Source organism: Podarcis pityusensis (genome assembly GCF_964106645.2).
Source record: "Podarcis pityusensis genome assembly, chromosome: 3".
NCBI lineage: Eukaryota > Metazoa > Chordata > Lepidosauria > Squamata > Lacertidae > Podarcis > Podarcis pityusensis.
Genome location: NC_138026.1, coordinates 72,542,361 through 72,561,558, shown reverse-complemented (window position 1 = coordinate 72,561,558; position 19,198 = coordinate 72,542,361). Strand labels below are relative to the sequence as shown.

The window sequence follows — 19,198 nt, the reverse complement described above, 5'->3', positions numbered from 1 at the left end:
CTGCTGTCTGGGTGAGCTGTAATGACTACTCAATTCTAAATCCTGCCTGAAGAGCTGTGCCAACCACAAGAGTCATTGCCTTGAAGCGGATGGCCTTTTAAAGTCACTTCCAGGGAGCAATTCCTTTGACCGTGGGTGAACTGCCTGTCTGTCCTCTTCCTGTGGCTTTCAACATGCTCTGCAAGCAAGGTCATGGAAGTGTAACACACAGCCATCCTGCCATTATCCCCAGAACACAGAAATAAAGTCTTTGTCTTTCTATAAAGAATCAATGTTAGCGCTATTGGGAAATGTGTGGTTAAGCATTATTTCCCTCCCCCTTCTTTCTTTTTTTAAAGCAGGGGCCTACCGGTTGCTCCTTACAAGGATTTAGCCATCGTTCCTTTAGTAATAAGAAAAACCTTAGTTTTTATTTAGTAATAAGTAATTTAGTAATAAGAAAAACCTCCCAACATATTAGTTGGGATAAGGAGGATTAATTATAATACTGGGAAGTAGAACTTTACATACGTTGTGGAAACACAGAAATAATGTTGCTGTTCTTGGTTTTTTTAAAACGAATGTAGTTATGGAGAAAAGCACATTTTTATTTTAAAAATGTAAATGTGGCCTCTTCACTATGGCTCCTTTTAGGTTAGCCAAAAGAGCAATTTCAAGAAGACTGATTTAATTCATATTTGATAGATTTGTCTTATAAAAAACCAAAAAAAAAACCTTGACACAGACTATCACATAATCAGCCCAGTTCATATGTAATGCTAGACTATGGTTATAGTTTGTGGCTTGCCTGGAGCAAGACAAACTAGCAGCTTGGTTTTGGATGTCATGCTAAGTTAAACCATTACTTTACTCACAGCAACAGAAAGAACAAAGTGCTCACCATCTCTTCTATAGGGACCCACATATTTGTACTAATTGCAAACCAGATCAGTGTTTTGGGGGCGGTCATAAAATTTGATTCATTTTATAGGATACCTACAGACTCCAAAATGACCATCTGTAAGTGGGAAATAACATAACCTATTCTGCTTTTGTTCCTAAGGTTATTCAGCTCTCACATGTTAGCGATAAACCTATTTTGTAAAATTTTGGTTGCAATCATATCCACACTTCTGAGAACTCATGATTTCTGGGTAGACATGGATTTATGATGGACTGGAACTTTTGGATGTGAGGAACAGGACAGTATCCCAAATTTGATATAAATATAAATGTCCAAAATCCAATATTTGAATTGATTTCGGTAAATCAAAATGGATTTAGCAGAATCCAGTTTTTGTTAGCCTGTTTTCCATTTGGCTTATAATCAGTTGATTTTGTTGGACCAATATATTGTCATAGTATCCTAGCAAAAGTATCCATATAAATAAATCCACTTGTACATTAAAAAAAATACTGCTTTTTCTGCTTCTCTCTAGGTTATGTTTACAGAAGAAGATGTTAAGTTCTACTTAGCTGAGCTGGCCTTGGCTTTAGATCATCTCCATGGTCTTGGTATTATTTACAGGGATTTGAAACCAGAAAAGTAAGTTGGGGCAGAAATGCATGTGGGAAGATTTTTAAATGGGGTTACTCTGTTTGGATCACAAAATGCCTGTGAGACCCTGCATCAATTTCCTCATAAAATGTATGTCTATTGGAGTGATATTCTCATTTATCTGAATAGTTTAGAGAACACCCTGAAAGTTCAGAGGATAAGAAACTGTGTCTGTAGTGGGGAGTGAGGATAGGGGTGGGTGGGTAAGAAAGCCAACCTGCTCAGCTAGGGTGAAAACAGGACACAAATGTATTGAATAACCAACTTCAAATGGCAAATCAGTTAGCATTTAAGGTGCCTCAAAACTCTGCTGTTGTTGCAGCAACAGTAGACTAATGCGGTTGCCCCTCTGGAAATTATTACACATTTAAATAGTTTGACATTAGTGGGCAAGGGTGCCTGCGAGATAAAAAACGTCTAACCTAACTCTCATGGTTGTTGTGGCGATTAAACGAGGCGCAGAAGAACCATGTATTCCATCTTGAGCTCCTTGGAGGAAAAGGTACCCCAAACTCAGTTGCTGACCCCCTTGCTTTTGCCAGGGCCATACCAGCCAATTTTCCATTGGGTTAATAACATCCCCAGGGACTACATTCCTCTCTCCTTCCAGGAAAACTTAGTGGGGGCATACAAGGCAGAAAAACAAAGAGCAATTCAGATTCAGTTTCTCCCTTGCTTTTGGAAGATATGCTCTCTCTCTCTTCCGTGTTAGATACAGATAAGGGGATTTTAGAACAGCATTGTTGTCTTAAATGAAGATTTGTTGAGCAGCAAGGATTGTATACTCTTTTTGTGGTGTACAACTCTTATGCGCACGGCTTTGTCAGAAGAAGCAAGCTTTGTCAGAAAGGCAATAGAGAGATAGTAGTTGAATAATAGTAGTGACAACTGTCAGTATTCATTATTCATTTATTCTCCGCAACAGTCTGTTCCCAGCCCACAAATGTTCTACCGAGTATCACTTCCTTTCAAATTACATTTCACTGCAAAATACAACAATGTGGGAGTGAGAGTTATTGTTGCAGTTTTCAAAAGATTTTATTTTTTTTAAAAAAATGATCGGGGGAATCAAACACAGTCCTTTTTTTACCCTTGCCCAAATGGATGAATAGAAAGGAATGTGAAGAATAAGCTCATTGGATGGGGTGGGAAAGAAACAAATGGCAAGCTACTTGTTGCATTTCCCCTTTACCTTATACTCCTGGGGCCCATCCATTAGATCAGGAGTGGGGAACCTCCAGGCCCTTGGGAATCTTCTCCAGGCACACTTCTCACCAGCCCTCTCCACATCCTCATCGATCGACTGCTTTTGCCTGGCTAGCATGGAAAATAGCAGAAAAATTTACAGTGCCCCACAGAAATCACAGACTATGTGTGCAGACCCATCATTCTGAGCCAGGGATTTTTCAGTGATGGCTCCAAAAGTGTGGGATATTATTCTATTTGATATTAGGCAGTCCCAGTTCCTGGATATTTTCAAGCAGACCTTTAAAACCTTGCCTTAAAGGAAAGTAATTGTGGTTGTGGCTCTGATCGTTTGGCCTGGTCTTAATCCATATTTTTGATGTTGAATTGATAGTTTAATAATATGATATTGAGATGTTTCCAAAGGTTCTCTATTGTATTTATTACTGAATTTTATGTGAACAACCTCACAGAATGTTTGAACAACTTGATTGGAACCTTAAACACCCATTTTTATTAATAATAATAATAATAATAATAATAAGGGAGGACATTCACATGCAAGTTTATGGATCACTGAAGGAAAATTATCAACATAATTAATTACATGATGGGATGGTACACTATGTACTTTGTCTGTCTTATGTGCACAACTATGAGATAGTGTAATGTTATTTCCACTTTAGAGATGCAGACCTGAGACTGAGACATGGTAGCTAGTTCAGGATCCAAGCCTGGTCCTCTTCCATTGATCTGCATTTGTTCATGCGGAGACCTTTACAATACACAAATATAAGAGGGAGATTTAATGGATGCCTGTGGTTTTCTTCACACTGAATTGCTTCAAGTTCTATGCACTAATTATGCATTTTCTGACTTTATTTAATGTGTTTTCCATTTGTCCTAAACTTTTCTGTGCATCATCTTCCAGCATACTTCTAGATGAAGAAGGACACATTAAGATTACAGGTGTGTAGCATCCCCCACACCCCATGTAGCAGCTCCATCTTTTTGTGTTATACCTGTCATTTCCTCCTGATGATGAATAGACACTGAACTTGCTTGAATTTTTCAATGCTTGAACTTTCACTGGCTTCCTGATCTCTTTTGGCACGATTTAAGGTTTAGCTTTAAAGCCTTATTAGATCCCATTTCCTTTGTAATCCATTGCAATGAAAACTAATAGATGCCGCTCTAATGGCCTTATTTTCTGATGTTTTAATCTAGGTTTTAAGTTTAGCATGTTGTTGTTTTACTTCTTCTTGGTAAGCTGCTTTGAGAAACTGCTTTGAGAAGCTGCCCCCTAAATAATAGCAATTTTGCATCAGGTTCAGAAAACGGACAGCATTTGGGGGGTGCTCCTCAGTTGTGGAACTCCTTCCCATTGCAGATTTACTAAAATTCACTCCTTCCCACTGCAGACCACTTACATTGCAAGGCTATTCCAAGCCCACTTTAACTTGATGGCAGTATCTGCAAATGCTGAACCTCCAGGGCCACCAACTGAGCGCAACACTCAAAACTTAGAAGAAGTGTATAAAGTTTATATTTCAGCTTCTAAGATTTACATGTGGTTCCTGGTTTTAAATTCTCTTCCCTTTCTTCTTTGCTTGGTTCTTCTAGAAAAGAGACTAATATTTTTTACTAAAAAACACTAGAGCTGGATCAGGTTCTGTGTCTTGACTGGTGTATTTAAAGTGACTGCAAGTGTCTTTATATCACATACTCAATTTCATTCTTTCTTTAATCTACCTTTATTTAGATTTTGGCCTGAGCAAGGAAGCCATCGATCATGACAAGAGAGCATATTCATTCTGTGGGACAATAGAGTACATGGCCCCAGAGGTGGTCAACCGGCGAGGCCACACTCAAAGCGCAGACTGGTGGTCCTTTGGTGTCCTAATGGTAATGAGACAATCCTTATTTTGGGATTGACTGCTTTAGCCTGGTCCCCTTTGGCAGTGGCTGTGCTGTTTCCTATCAAACCATTATTAAGCTACATCTAAGAAGCACATTTATGAGTTTGAGTTTCTTCACCATCCCCATGATATCAGCATTGGGAAACAAAATCATCTCAGGCACTTATCATTGCTATGAAGCAGTTTTATTCTGAGCGTTTAGTATTTTAGCTTCTTTTGCCGAGAGTCTGCCGTTTTCCCCATTGCATCCACCTCAACTGAGGCTGTCCACACTTCTTTGTACTTCTTTATATATTATCCAATCCCAAGGGAAGGAAAGTAGTTGAGTTTTTGCTGCAGCTTCTATTCATTAGAGAAGCACAGCCTCATAATCCATAACATGCTGTTGCTAGGAAACTGGAGAGCCTTAGTATACTGCTAGATGAATTAGTGCAAAAAGAGAGGTCAAGAAAGAGAGAAATTAAGTAACCCTTACTTGGTCTCTTCAGGATTATGAAGTGGCTGTTCACTTACTCTGAAATTAGAACTTCATATTGAAGGAACTGGAGGCAAAAGATTCCTGCATTGCAGGGGGTTGGACCAGATGACCCTTGTGCTCCCCTCCAACTGTACAATTCTATTATTCTTTGTCTGTGTGGGGAGTAAAATGGGGCTTCTCAGTCTCCTACAAGATATATAGACACCAACAGGGCCTGCCCAAGGCATTTTGTTACCTGGGGAAAAGGACAAGATGGTGTCTCCCACCACCATTCCACAAAAGAAGCTAACCAGACTGGCAACTGAACTTCAACAGTGGCAATGTTGATGGGAAGCAGGCAAGCTTGGAGGGCACAGGGCTGGCTGTGTGCCACACAGAACTTTGTCCTCCTCTAACAGAGGGGAACGCCCAAAAAGAATGGCAGGGCATGGTGGCAGCAAACCACAGGCACTCACACTCTACCATCTTCTGCTTGAGGCAGCTGCCTAACTCTGCCTAATGGTAGGGCTGGCCCTGGACACCAAGGAGAAGTTAAGAGACAGAGCTGATGAAGAGCGATTTGGTGTCAGCTGAAACCCCCAGAATATGCTCACATCTATATTTGAATTCTGTTCTGCCTGTGGTGATTACAGGAGACAGCCTCTATATATGCGGTCAGCAGAATGAAGGTCTCTTTTAGGACACATATCATTTCACAGGTTTATTTAACCCAGAATAACAACATTTCCCCAAATCCAGTATTCACCATCAAACACCAGTCACAGGGCCAATTCACACAGTTATTTTTCCCTGATTCCTTTTTCTCAAGAAGATAAACATGTCATAATGAGGCAACAAAGCAAAGTTTTTGTGACAATGAGAGTCCAGCTGATGCTCTCTGTACAGCCTTAAGTTTCTTCCCTCTTATCTGTAAGTCACAAAATAACTTTCTGAAAGGATAGTGTGCACTAACCTCTCACCTGCAGGTTGCTGCTGTGTGTCTTATGTGCACAGGTCTTCCTTTTGTATTTTGTTTCCTAGCAGGAACTTCATTCACCTTCCTTCCTTCTTCGTGAATCCCAGTGGATCTTTTAATCATTCCTGCGCCCTCAGCCTCAAAGAACAGAGTAAAGTGACCTTAAAAAGTATCAGTCAGTATTTTTGTGCCAAAGTGACCTTAGAAAGTGTCAGACAGTACCTTGCAGCAAGCTGAGTAAACTACAGCCATCAATTTTAAATTATCTGGACACAGGAGGAAAGTACTAAAAAGAAAACAAAATTTGTTATATGATTATTTTTTAATAGACTGTACTCCCCACTGAAAGAGGGTATTGTGTGCAATATTTGCTACTTTTTAGTGATGTTAAATAGAAATAATGTATATGCCAACTTTTCCCCCTCCCTCAATATCTAACTTTCCTTAATGTTCATACATATAAGGTACAGTTAGGGTACAGATTCTTCTCCTGTAGTCTCCTCTCAAAATTGTAATGGCTAGTCTGTTACAATTTGTGCTGCAACAAAACGTTGCAGTGTAGAATTCTTCTGGTCAGGGTTGCAGCTAGCTAGCCAGCCATACTCTTTTCCAGCACACTCCATTCCATTCTCCTTACTTTACCCACTTCCCTCCTGTGTTTTCTATCCCTCCCCTGCAACTGTCAGCATTCTATGGTCAGTTGGCATTCTCAATTCTCATTGGTTCATTTGAAGGGGGATCTCCCTTTTTCTTTTTTCCGAAAGAATGTTTCTGCTCCTGCAAACCTTTCCTCTTGTGCACTGCATATTTGTGATCCACAGCATTAAGCTCAAATGGATGTCATAGTCCTATTTTTTTCTTTTCAAGATGTCTTCTATGCGCTTTTAGTTTTATTTGCATCAGTAGCTTTTGCTAGAACAGCTAGAACAGTTTTTCTTTACACTAACAGCAACAAATTATTATACAGTATAGACCGTTGGATCTTGTGTGCTTAATGGAAACTCCAGCTTCAGCATTGTGTAGACATGTTCTGACATTTTATTTTAAAATGGTTATAATTTTCAAACATTCATTAAAAAGATGGTTTTCTATCTATCGGCCTACACTGTCAGGTGACTATCACACTTTGCTGGTAAAAGTTTCCACATTGTGGTGAAAGATGGAGCTGCTCCTCCTTTTAAGAAGGATATTTCATTTCCTAGAATAGCTTTTGCTATATATTGTGTAGGTCAAACACCAGCTTGTCACCTTTTCTTTCTTCTCTTTGGATTTTCATCTGTTCAGAATAGTACTAAGCACTTTTGTTTCCTCTTCTGTAATCCATGGACTTTTTTTTTCAAAACATGGATGTTGCTCGCTTGAAAAACTTCAAAGCCTGTATCTCTTTAAATGCAGGTTCCATATCTTGTTCTTCCCTGTGACATCCAAGCTCTGGTTAGTTCAAATCAGGGCTGTGAAAATTGTGAGCCTCCACATGTTGTTGGAGTAGAATTCCTGTTATTCCTGACCACTGACCATGCTGGCTGGGGCTGATGAGACTTGGCATCCAGCAACATCTGGAGGTTCCTCAATCCTTGCAGAAGCTTTCAGTCACCTCCTCTTGGGCATGGGACAGAGTAGAGAAGAGCACACAACTGAGTGAGCACAGGTCTTTTGCAAACTCATTTTTGTAGCAGGGAAGAATGATTTCCCATTATGTCTGAACTGGGCCATTGTCTTTTAGTATCACCAGATGCCACATTGGACTCAGGCTATTTGCTGTACTCAGTAAGTGACATTTTGAGCTAATTTCCAATAAGGGGGAAAAAAAAGAATTCCTGTGGAACTTGTGTGATGCTCCTTGAATTTTGAATTTGGTACGGCTTTTTTAAAAACCATTTAATCTGTCAAAGCAAATGTAGAACAACTATTCTTTGGGGTTTATAATTCCACTTGTATTGCTCTCAGTTACCAAAATGTAAGTGAAAGATGTACTCTGAGCTATTTAAACTAGATTTAGTATCCAATTATAATTTGCCTTAATCAAAGTGGAACAGATGTTAGCATGATGCCGATCGTGCTTGGAGTGGCATCTCGTAAACTAGGGAACTAAAAGAATTTGGTGGGAGGGTGGAAGGAGGGCAAACAAAAGAGGCAAAATGATTTAGGGGTTAAGGGCCCTCACCATAGAGTTTGGACTTCCCTTGGGGGCTCTTTGAGGTAGGGTCTATGACACCAATTGCAATGATCACCAGGACTTCTGCCAAGAACACCACACCACTACTTGCAATGCTTATGCACTTAGGTCTTTATTTAGCTTTCTGCTCTCCTCCTTTTACAGTTTGAAATGTTGACAGGGTCGTTGCCATTCCAGGGGAAAGACAGAAAGGAGACAATGGCTCTCATTCTCAAGTGAGTAGTAAGCTCCAACTTGTTTGTTGACGTAAAACGTGTATTCTTTTGCTTGGAATAGAAAAGGTTTGCTTGGCTGTAGAGGCGGGGGAGAAATTTGATTCAGCTTTCATTTAAAGACGAACCTACCAATTCTGAAATAATCTGTGAACAGTCAGACCATTGGCACATCTGCTTCAGTACTGCCTATATGGATTGGCAGCAGTTCTCCAGGATTTCAGATCGGTCCCTCCCAGCCCTATCTGGAGATGTTGGGGATTGAACCTGGGACCTTCTGCATGCAAAGCAGATGTCCCACCACTGTGCTATGGTACAGCCCTTCCTATATGTGAGCTAGTAGTAGGGTAAATAAAATAAATAGCTGGGAGCTCTAGATCAGTAATCTGCAACTATATCAGACCCCAACCTGCAACATGGCATCCAAATTAAATTATTTATTGCGTATATTTTTCTCCTATTCCTACTAGGGTGACTAGATGCGAAGGAGGGCAGAGTTCGTGCCATTTTGTATTTAAAGGGGGGAATTACATACTTCCCATAGCCATTGTGAAGAAGAATAAGCATGGTAAAGACTATGAGGAAAGAATTAAAGAAATGTTTAATAGAGTCGGTATTATGGAGCAGTCTTTATCCAATATGCCTCGAGATTACTTTGGGGGACTCTCTATATTTTTCCATACATATTTCCTCTGTGCATCTGTATTTATTTCCACTGCTAAATATGTGTGTGATCTTTTTAGACATTTCTGAAAAGTCCTCCTACATTTTAAAAGTTTCTGTTCTTTCAGAGCCAAGCTAGGAATGCCACAGTTTTTGAGCACAGAAGCTCAGAGTTTGCTTCGAGCTCTTTTCAAGAGGAATCCATCCAACAGATTAGGTATGGGGATTCATTTCGTTTCTGGTCTGTGATAAATTCAGCGATAGATTACAATCAAATGTTAATCTGTAGTTTGTTTTCCTTGTCACTTAATTTTGATTTGTTCTCATGTAAATGGCATAGTTGAACAATGTGCTGGGAAGAGATGCAAGGTGATGGAGCTTTAATTAAATATGTGTTTTGGGCTTTTAATATGGATTGCACTGATTGTTGAAGAATTGGTTTAATAATGGCAATTAGTCATGATAGCTAAGTGTTGTCTACACATACTGAAACAGATGCTAGTTATTTATTTCCTTATAGGAGTATTTCTAAACAGCCAGCTCATACAGAAACAATACAGCAGTGATGAAATTATAAAATACTAAACAAATGACCAATACTGAATCAAATTAATTCCACACCCACCCACTCTTCAGCCGATGTCACTTGTGATGCCATCTAATGAGTCACAGAGCAGAGGTAAAACCTGAGTTGGCTATGCATGCCTGTTCCCAGTCCAGAAGGGCAGCACATAGTGAAAGCAGCAGGATTTTCCAAGCCGTTTGCATCAAAAGCCCTGATAAAACCTAGGAAAAAAATGTTTTAGCAGTGCCTTGCAAGGTCCCAACTTCAGGACTTCAAAGCACCTCGAACCTTTATGATATTCCATGATTGACAGGTGAGTGGCCCCGCCCACATCTAAAATTTGGCCCGCAAGGCTGATTTTGATAAGAATCTGGTGCATGGAAACAATTAAGTTCCCTACCCAGCTCTCATAGGGACGCGGGTGGCACTGTGGGTTAAACCACAGAGCCTAGGACTTGCTGATCAGAAGGTCAGCGGTTCGAATCCCCGTGACGGGGTGAGCTCCCGTTGCTCGGTCCCTGCTCCTGCCAACCTAGCAGTTCCAAAGCACATCAAAGTGCAAATAGATAAATAGGTTCCGCTCCGGCGGGAAGGTAAACGGCGTTTCCGTGCGCTGCTCTGGTTTGCCAGAAGTGGCTTAGTCATTCTGGCCACATGACCCGGAAGCTGTACGCCGGCTCCCTCAGCCAATAAAGCGAGATGAGCACCGCAACCCCTGAGTCGGTCACAAATGGACCTACTGGTCAGGGGTCCCTTTACCTTTACCTTACCCAGCTCTCACCATCTTCCAGTGCCCTCTTTTTATGTGCTAGTCTCTTGCAGTAAAAATCACCATAGAGTCTTGTGGCATTTTAAAGATTAACCAAATTCTTTATGGCATAGGCTTATGCCATAATCAATTTGTTAATCTTGAAGGGGCTACAACAAACACGCACACGCACACTCTGCTTGCAAGAAACTTAAGTAGAAAAAAGGGGGGGAAATACTATAGGGAAAAGAAAAAGTGAACCTTTGTCTCTTGTAAGATTGGTCTCAGGATTATTTTTTTTAAATTACCTAATTACCCAGTTGATTAAGGAGTTCACTGACAGCAGCATCCCAGGGGATTATGGCATCTAATTAAATTTCTTTTAGAGAGCCAAACACAGGGCAGAGCAAGTGCAGATAGATGTGAAAACCTGCTACCGTGTCTAAGCTACATTACCAGCTTTCTGACTTGGATTCCAAATAAACATGTAAAGCTAAATTAAGTACATAATTTGATCCAATCAGAGCCGAAAAGGAAATCGGAGAGGAAAAGGAAAGATGGTTTTCCTCCGCCTTGCATCCTTAGCTGCTCAACTGCTTGAGGTGGCATGACGAAGGCTGACTATATAGAGCATTTGATCGCACACCCACCAGTCTCTCCGGTAGAGTTCTAACAGGCAGTTGTTAACAGGATTCTTGGCAGCCTGATGTGATTGCCATCTGGCTCAGCTATAGGTCTTGCATTTCTATTGATATGTAGCTGAGGAGGAAGGAAACTCTCAGATTTTGATTTTGTTTGCTGGATCTGCTACAAATACTAATATAATCTTTAAGGTAAAAGTTTTTTTTTCAGAATGCATCCATGTCAGCTGCTGCAGGCCATGAAAGGAAGCTTAAGTTTCTGGGATGTCACTCTGAAGACTGAAGTAAAAAGATATTCCTCTGCAGTTAGGCTGGCCTTGGATGGACTGATCCCACGGAGCTATCCTTAATGCTGTCCATAATCTTAGCCTATGTCTTCATTCTTTTTAAAGGCACTCATCCAGTGTTTCCCCCTAGGAATGTTTATCAACTTAATCAAACAGTGAGATACACGTAGAAAATATTCCAATGGAATTTAAGGTTCATGTAGATTCCTTCCCGGCCCCCCATACTAACAGTATTGTATATACAGTATTGTATATAAATATATCTTATATACAGTATTGTATATAAATATACTTATATAAATATACCCCAAACAGCATATTACATATTACAAAAGAAATATACTACAAAAGTGCAATATAGTGCAATCGTAAGACGTCCCAGTTTGAATCTTGCCTTGACCATGAACTTAGATGGCCTTAGGCAAGGCAAACTCTCTTACCCTTCATCCTTCCCCCTTTCCTATGTAGGATAATAATACTCACTTACCTTATAGGGGTGTTACAAGACTTGCAACTAGCTAATGCATGTGAAGTGCTTTCAATACTTGAAAGTGCCGGGCAAATACTCCTGCTCCTGCTCCTGCTATTATCACCACCATAGAGAGATCTGAAAAAAAGGGCATTGTGCATCTGTCATGTATTTCCACATACAAAGCCACCAAGTATCCTCTCAGGTCCTGCATTGCTTCCACATAGTAGATTCAGTTCCCTTCCAGGGGTCCTTTAGATACAGTGCAGAGTGTTCCATAACTGGCTGAGGCTGGACTTGGGTCCCATCAGTGATGCAAGAGGACGTTATCCCTTGCACCAGCAGTTGGTCTCTGGAGCTGGATCCCTTAAGTCTCTGCCTCAGCCATAGCATTGCACTGAAAAATGTTTCATATGATCATTCACACTTGTTACAGGTAGCACTGGGGTCAGATTCTGACCATGAACATTCAGAAGATGGTTAAATAAAGGAAGATTGATGATGTGGTTGAAATGCTTGCTTTGAGTGCGTAGGCGATGTACGCTTCATAAAAGCATTTGCGTTTTTGGCCTGCCAGTGTGATTCTTTCTCTGCCCACTTATTTAACTACAGCTTCTACAGAAAACCATTTGTTCTTTTCAAGTCTGCCTATAGAATTTTAACTAGTAGTCTTTCCAGGAATTACTTTGATTAGATGTTGCTGTTCAGCACTACATAAGTGGTAAAGCACTAACTTAAAGCATAAGAAGTTATTGACAGTGAAGGGGTCAATTACGTTAGCAGGAAACAGAAGGTGAGGGCAGAATGATTCTGTTCCTCTTACTACTACTACTACTATTATTATTGTTATTTTTAAACTCTGGTGTACAGTACTACAGCTGAAAATAAATGCTGTATACTATTTGTGTTGGTGAGAGCCCCTTGGGACATGCATTGTTTCATAGTTCCTCTGAGGCCAACTTAGCACAATTGATGCCTCAAATAGCAACCATGGAACACAAACAGCAGCACTAAAATCCATCATTGGGCGGCCCCAACTAAAGAAGAAGAAGAAGAAGCCCGCTGGAATTTAAGTGCTCACATAAAAGGAGGCAAAGAAGGGACCAGAGAAACCTTACTTGAAAGCCTATTTTGTAGTTTTGGAACCACAACCAGAAAGCCGCCTCTCTTGCTCGTACCAGCCACAAATCTCTTGCTGGGGTTGCTGGAGACAATGACAAGGTCCTCTTTATTAGAAATGATGTTCATTTTACATCCTCTTTATTATCTCTCTTCCATTGCTTTGGCAGGTGCTGGCCTTGATGGAGTTGAAGAAATTAAGCGGCATCCTTTTTTTGCTACTATAGACTGGAATGTAAGTAATTCACATGATTGTCTTGTCTGACTAGTTAGATGTGCAGCCCAAATCCAGGATTTTTCCTTGCTCAGAACAACCTGACTCCAGCACTGCTTCCCCAGTGTGTTTGCAAGCAGGAATGCAATCCTGCATAGAGCAACTCTTTTAAACAAAAAACAAAAACCTCAACAGCTGAATTGTCTCCTACCTGTGCAATTGCACCACACAGACCTCCCTACCACATCGCCCCTCTCCTACTTCACAGTGAATCAACTGTCAGGAGATCAAGTGAGTGCCACTGACCCACAACACCATCCACTACTGTCTACTGCCCAATTTTGGCTACACTAAAATTCTGGGTACCTGAACTGTTTTCTGTGGGGCAATAATCACTCCTCCACTAAGAGAGGCCAAAACTGTCTAGACAGTACACATATCACTCTAACCTTCTCTTTCTTTAATAGGCTAGATCTGCTTTTGTAGATGTCAGTCATTGCTACAATTCATTCATTGCCTCAAAATACAGAAAGGCTCAAGTCCTCTTCTTTCTCATAAAACAGATGAGAATAGTGCCTGCATGTTTTGCTTTATATCACAGGTAGGGATCTGAAGGGCCGGGGGGGGGGGGGCACAGCAAAATTCAGGTGGAAAAAAAACACTTGAGGACAAGCAAGAGCAGTATATATTTCTGCCTCTTGGAGGGCATTGCCATTGTCATAAGAGAAGAAAAAAAGGATCCAGTGTCTTCTTTGCTTGTGGCCTTCCTCTTGCTGGCATGGTTGGAGCATCTGTTTCTGTCCTTTTGTCTAGTATAGAACTACATAATTTTGTTTCCATCCAATCTGTGCTTCTGCAAATTTGTTGGGTCCAAGATTTAAAGGCAGACATGTAAGTGATGATAGCAGTGCTTCCGCGTTTAACTGGATTACGAAACAAGCAGCATCCTTAGGGCTTGTTGTTGGAAAGTACAGAATGTTGCAAAGTACAGAACATCTTCAGGTATTTGGCCAAGGAACACAGTCTGGGATTCTGCCAATTATAACCCTCCTGCAACACCACTGCAAGGCCCTCGCACAGCACAACCTCTGACTCATCTTCTTTCCTACTTCAGATTCCTCCACCTTCTGCAGCATGTGAAAGAAATTGGTCTATTTTTGGAAATACTCACATCAAATCAAGCAATAAATTGACTTGTGGATGGGTGGAATTTTCAGTCAGGCCAAACCTTTGGTTTTTAGAGGTCCATGATAAATGTGATGGCAAATATATATTTTAAAAAAAACCAGGAATGGTTAGCTTAGAGGAAGAGACCAATTGAATTTCTTGTAGTGTTCATTGAGTCTTGCCTCCCCTCCCCTTTTCCTCAACTCTTTTTATGTCAACTTATCATTGTGGAGGACTGGAGAAGACAGTAATTTTTAGAAGAAGTAATGATTTGTTTTACTATAATATTGATAGTTTCTGCTATTAAGTTCTGCTATTCTTTTTTATTATAATATTGATAGTTTCTGATAGTTATGCCTGCTTCTCATAAACTGGCAAAACCAAAAATATGCTATGTTCCTTGTAATTCAGCAGCTTGTAATGCCACTTGTAATAAAAACTTAAAATATTTATTTATTAAATTTCTATACCACCCTTCTTCTGAGCATCACAGGGCAGTTTACAAAATAAAAACTCACAAATACACAACATAACAACAAACAAAACAATAACCCACCCACACAGTTTAAAAGGCCATAGATTACTTAATTAGCCAAAGGCCTATGAGAAGAGGAATGTTTTTTTTTCTGGTTCCTAAAATATAATTCAATTTGTAATTATTGTTTGAGTAAACTGTACTTTTAATATACCAAACATATATTCTGTGGTAAACCAAGTTATACATAATGCATTTTATGTTCCTAAAGTAACAAAGTGACTTGCAATATGTAGAGAGTACTTTTTATAAATAGAAAGTATGGCATTTTTCCAATTAATTCTGTTCTTTTCTGAAACCTCTAGTGGGGGGAGAACACCAATTGCACACCCTCTCCCAACCTGGTTTCAAAATTTCAAAAATTTCAAAAAAAAAATACATTTCTAATCTCAGGTTATGCAACTGCTAGACAGCTACTTTTTAATGAAAAAAGCTACACATCTGGGGGCTGTGGATCATCTGGAAAGAGGACTGCTCCCCCCCCCCGAGTAAATATAATTGAAATGTGAAAGACTAATTTCCACATAATGAGCATATAGTTCAGATAAAGTTTTTCTGGATTCAATTCAACATAATTATGCGTGGGATTTTAATGTTACTATTTCAGCCTGGTTGTCTAAGGCTGTTCATCCTAGCCATAGACTGGCAACGCCACTATTTGCAAGGGACATTTCAGGGGTGGGTGGGGGTTGAGTGTAGCTTTTAAAAGCCCAGTAGCAGCAGATGGTCTGTTTGACTTGATGGTTTTCTGAATATGAACCAGCATGAATTCTAAACGGAAGCTAGTCCTTGATGTCTTATAATGATGCTTCCAGCTGCTGAAAATGCCTTTGTGGCTAGAGAAGAGGAATAGAGCTAATGCAGGTGCTTTGTTCTCATCGCTGTTATTACTGGGAAAGGTCAGCAATGAGCTCAGTTTTGTTCCATGATCACACACTTTTTAGTCTTTCTTATACCTCTTGCCCAATTCAGCACACATGGTATGAATATTGATATATTTTATTTATGGAGAAGAAAAACTTCCTTACATTCGCTGCTGGATATGATCCAAAGTATTCACACTGCTTTTCATTAAATACTAATAAGAAAAGTAAAGACAGTCTAATTACCTATGCCACATTATTCTTATAATATTTTCCCTTCACATTTGATGGAAGCATTGTTTCGGAATAAAAACACCACACCACAGTTCCCATTACTAATTATAAGTAGGTATTTAAGGCTGCCAACTAATTAAATGTTCTGTATTTTAAAAAGCAAATCATTTAATAAAAATAGCTATTAAATATTACAAATATACACCTTGTATTTTGAGAATGTCTCAACAGACATTTATATCCCACCTTTTCTCCAGACATGGACTCAAGGCACAGATAAAATACAAAAGGGTAAAACATATAAAAGATACAGTAATGATTAAAACAATTTAAAAAACAACATTATCACTGGACATTGCACTCACCAGCTCAAATCCCATTAAAATCTAGTGCTACAAGTGTTTCTCTCCCACCCTCCAAGTCCTTATGCCCCCCATCTTGGCCTAATAATATACCTCTGGTTGTTAATTACTCTGCTTTAATTGCATCCAGCCAGGGTGAGTCTGCATTGTGGCATCTCCTCTTCAGGAATAAAGCAACAGTTTTGGAAATGTCCAGTTAAAAAATTAAGATGTGCTGAAGCTGCCCCTTGTCTTGTGAGGTCACCCTGCCTACAACAACTTCATTATTTGTCGTCATCCATCCTCCATGTATATGGACCAGCAGAGGCTGAAGACTCACAAACAGAGTGGTGAGATGCCGTTGATGAATTCATCTGACCATTAAACAAAGCCATTTGGCCATCATGCCCCCAAGTGCAAAGACTCCAAAGGAGAAGGGTTTTGTTTTTATCCAGTTCTTCTGCCTAAGAAATATATTCATCAAAAACATCAACTGAAGTTAAAAATAGAAATGAGCTATGTGTGCCTATTAACATAGAAATGGAAAAGTGATTCATAGATCTAAAGTGATGCCCTTTTTTGGCATCTCCTGACAGTATCGCTTTGTCAGTGCGACGGTTCAGACTCGATAATGTTCCCGAAGATAATTCATCCCTGTGTCTACTTACTGGATTGTGTGTTCATGTTCCTGTGTAGCAAGTGTATAATAGTTCAGGGAAATCATTCCTTCATCCCTGTGCGGAGCAGCTTTTTCGCGTTGTTGTGCGTCACTAGCTGTAGTGCTGCCTTTCTATTTCTGGAAGGTATCTGGAGATCAGCTCAGTTTCTCATCAAAGTCATTAGCTCTGTGAATACATTCAAATAGTCTGGAAATGGACAGTCTTAGAGAAGGGAACATAAGACTGTGCCTGTTCTCTCTCCTCGCTCCCCATTGGAACTTGTGCACCTGAGCCCTTTGGACAAGCATTTGTTCTGGATTGATGGACCATACCTTACAAACATGGAACATACAAATGGTTCATTCAGTGCACTATTTGGACAAAGGTACATATGCATAGCTCTCTGTGAACAGGTTTCCATTAACGAATGGAACACGGTCAGCAGGTGGAATCTTCTGCCATCATCCCCATGCATTCATTTCTACACTGTGAACATCTGCACAGTGCTATTCATTGCAGGAAATGACTAAATAATGCTTAATTCAATTAAATGAGTGCCCTTCCAGATGATAACTGCCAGATGCATATAGAACGTGTGTTTACATCTGCCTCTCTCATTTTTCTACCTATTTTTAAAAAGGAAATTCTGTTACACAAAGCATTCATATCTTCACAAATAATGGCAATGATGCTTAACATGTGACTCATGGTTGCTTCCTTATTCTTCTTTGTGGTACGTTATATGGCTCCCAGGAGAACAAGTCCTCTGTTAAGTTTACGTTGAAGTCCTAGGCAGAGTTATTGGAAACACACAATAGCAGCAAGAAGCAAAGCTCTGCTCGAGGAAATGTGTAAAAGAGAGTTTGAGAAAGCAACGTTGCAAATGGCATCAGAATCTAGTCAAAACCAAGAAAACTGTGACAGGAATATTGGCCTGATATGAAACAATATCAATAAGTACAACAAACAAGTGGAGGAAGTTGGAATCAAAGATGAATTTTAAAAATTAACTTTGTTAGAAATAAACAGACACCCCATACCCCTCTTCCATCTTAAATATGTGTTCACAAGTCTGCTTTGAAGTATTTTTAAAATCAACTTTTAAATAACTATTACCTCATTCAGTACATTAGGATTTGCAGTGCCTATCTATTTCCTGCACGTGGATCACCAATTGACTCTCTCTCTCTCTCTGTCTTTTTCTTGCACAATATAAATGAATAAATAAACAGCCCCTCACATTCTTGAGTGGGATTACATGTGGCATCAAACAGATGGTTGCTTGCTTGTCACAGTCTTCACAGTGCCAGTCACTTGTTAAGGAGTGAATGGGCTTACTGCAGACCTCCACTTTGCCTTTTCCCTCCTCTAGTACGTAGTCAGCAGTGTTAAAGCTGGCCATCTGCCTGGCACTGTGCAAAGAGACAAACACGTGTCAGCTCTGTGTGCAAGGAGCTGCACTTTGAACCCTTACCTCATTTGTCCTCACAGCAATTTTGTGTAAGGTAAATCAGTTATCGTTCCCATTTAAAGCAAGACTCCACCCAGGGCTGACAATCCCAGAAACCCCTTAGTGGTTGTTTTCATACATTGCATCATGGTACATTACGACACAAATACCGGTACCTCATTTGACTTGTGTGATACTGCTAAGCATAGAGTAAATAGATGTTTAGGTAATAGAATATTTCAAGGGTGATCTTCCCACCTTTTCCTAGGCTTAGCACTGAACATAATTTCCTAAACACAAGATGCAATGTGTGTATTACAATACCACCCTATGCATGTATACTTGAAAGTATGGCCCATTGTGTTCAATAGCGCTTATTCCCAGGTAAGTGTGTATAGGACTGTAGCATGAGCGTAGCCAGGATTTATATTTTGTGGGGGTAGGCTTTATGTTGGGGGGGACAGAACTGAGTTATCTGTGATATAATTGGTCAGTTAAGTATTTTTATTTATTTGCTTGCCCTCCCTGGCTACATCTGTGGACTGTAGCCTAAAATATCTTTCCTGTGTTTTTGTTCTTTTATGTATCTTGTTGACAATTATTTTAATCCATCATTTGTGGTGGTGGTTGTTTTGCAGAAGTTGTACAGGAAAGAAATCATGCCGCCTTTCAAACCTGCTGTGGGACGGCCAGAGGACACCTTTCATTTTGACCCTGAATTCACTTCACGGACACCAACAGGTAACCAGGAATAGCAGCAAAAGAAATAAAATAAACAAAA

At 40.0% G+C, this 19,198-nt stretch overlaps 1 protein-coding gene across 6 annotated transcripts in view; it reads left to right on the top strand.

The window, feature by feature from the left end:
* Nucleotides 1-19,198, top strand: part of RPS6KA2 (ribosomal protein S6 kinase A2) — a 181,899-nt gene that overhangs the window by 142,218 nt on the left and 20,483 nt on the right. For all 6 annotated transcript variants that reach the window (XR_013984716.1, XM_081000683.1, XM_081000685.1 and 3 more), the window contains 7 exons: nt 1,419-1,525; nt 3,654-3,691; nt 4,485-4,627; nt 8,395-8,465; nt 9,254-9,342; nt 13,125-13,189; nt 19,056-19,158. Coding sequence is in view for 5 of the 6 variants with exons in the window: in XM_081000683.1 (XP_080856809.1) it covers nt 1,419-1,525; nt 3,654-3,691; nt 4,485-4,627; nt 8,395-8,465; nt 9,254-9,342; nt 13,125-13,189; nt 19,056-19,158 (616 nt within the window). In the remaining variant the exon portion in view is untranslated. The remainder of the gene's footprint in view (nt 1-1,418; nt 1,526-3,653; nt 3,692-4,484; nt 4,628-8,394; nt 8,466-9,253; nt 9,343-13,124; nt 13,190-19,055; nt 19,159-19,198) is intronic.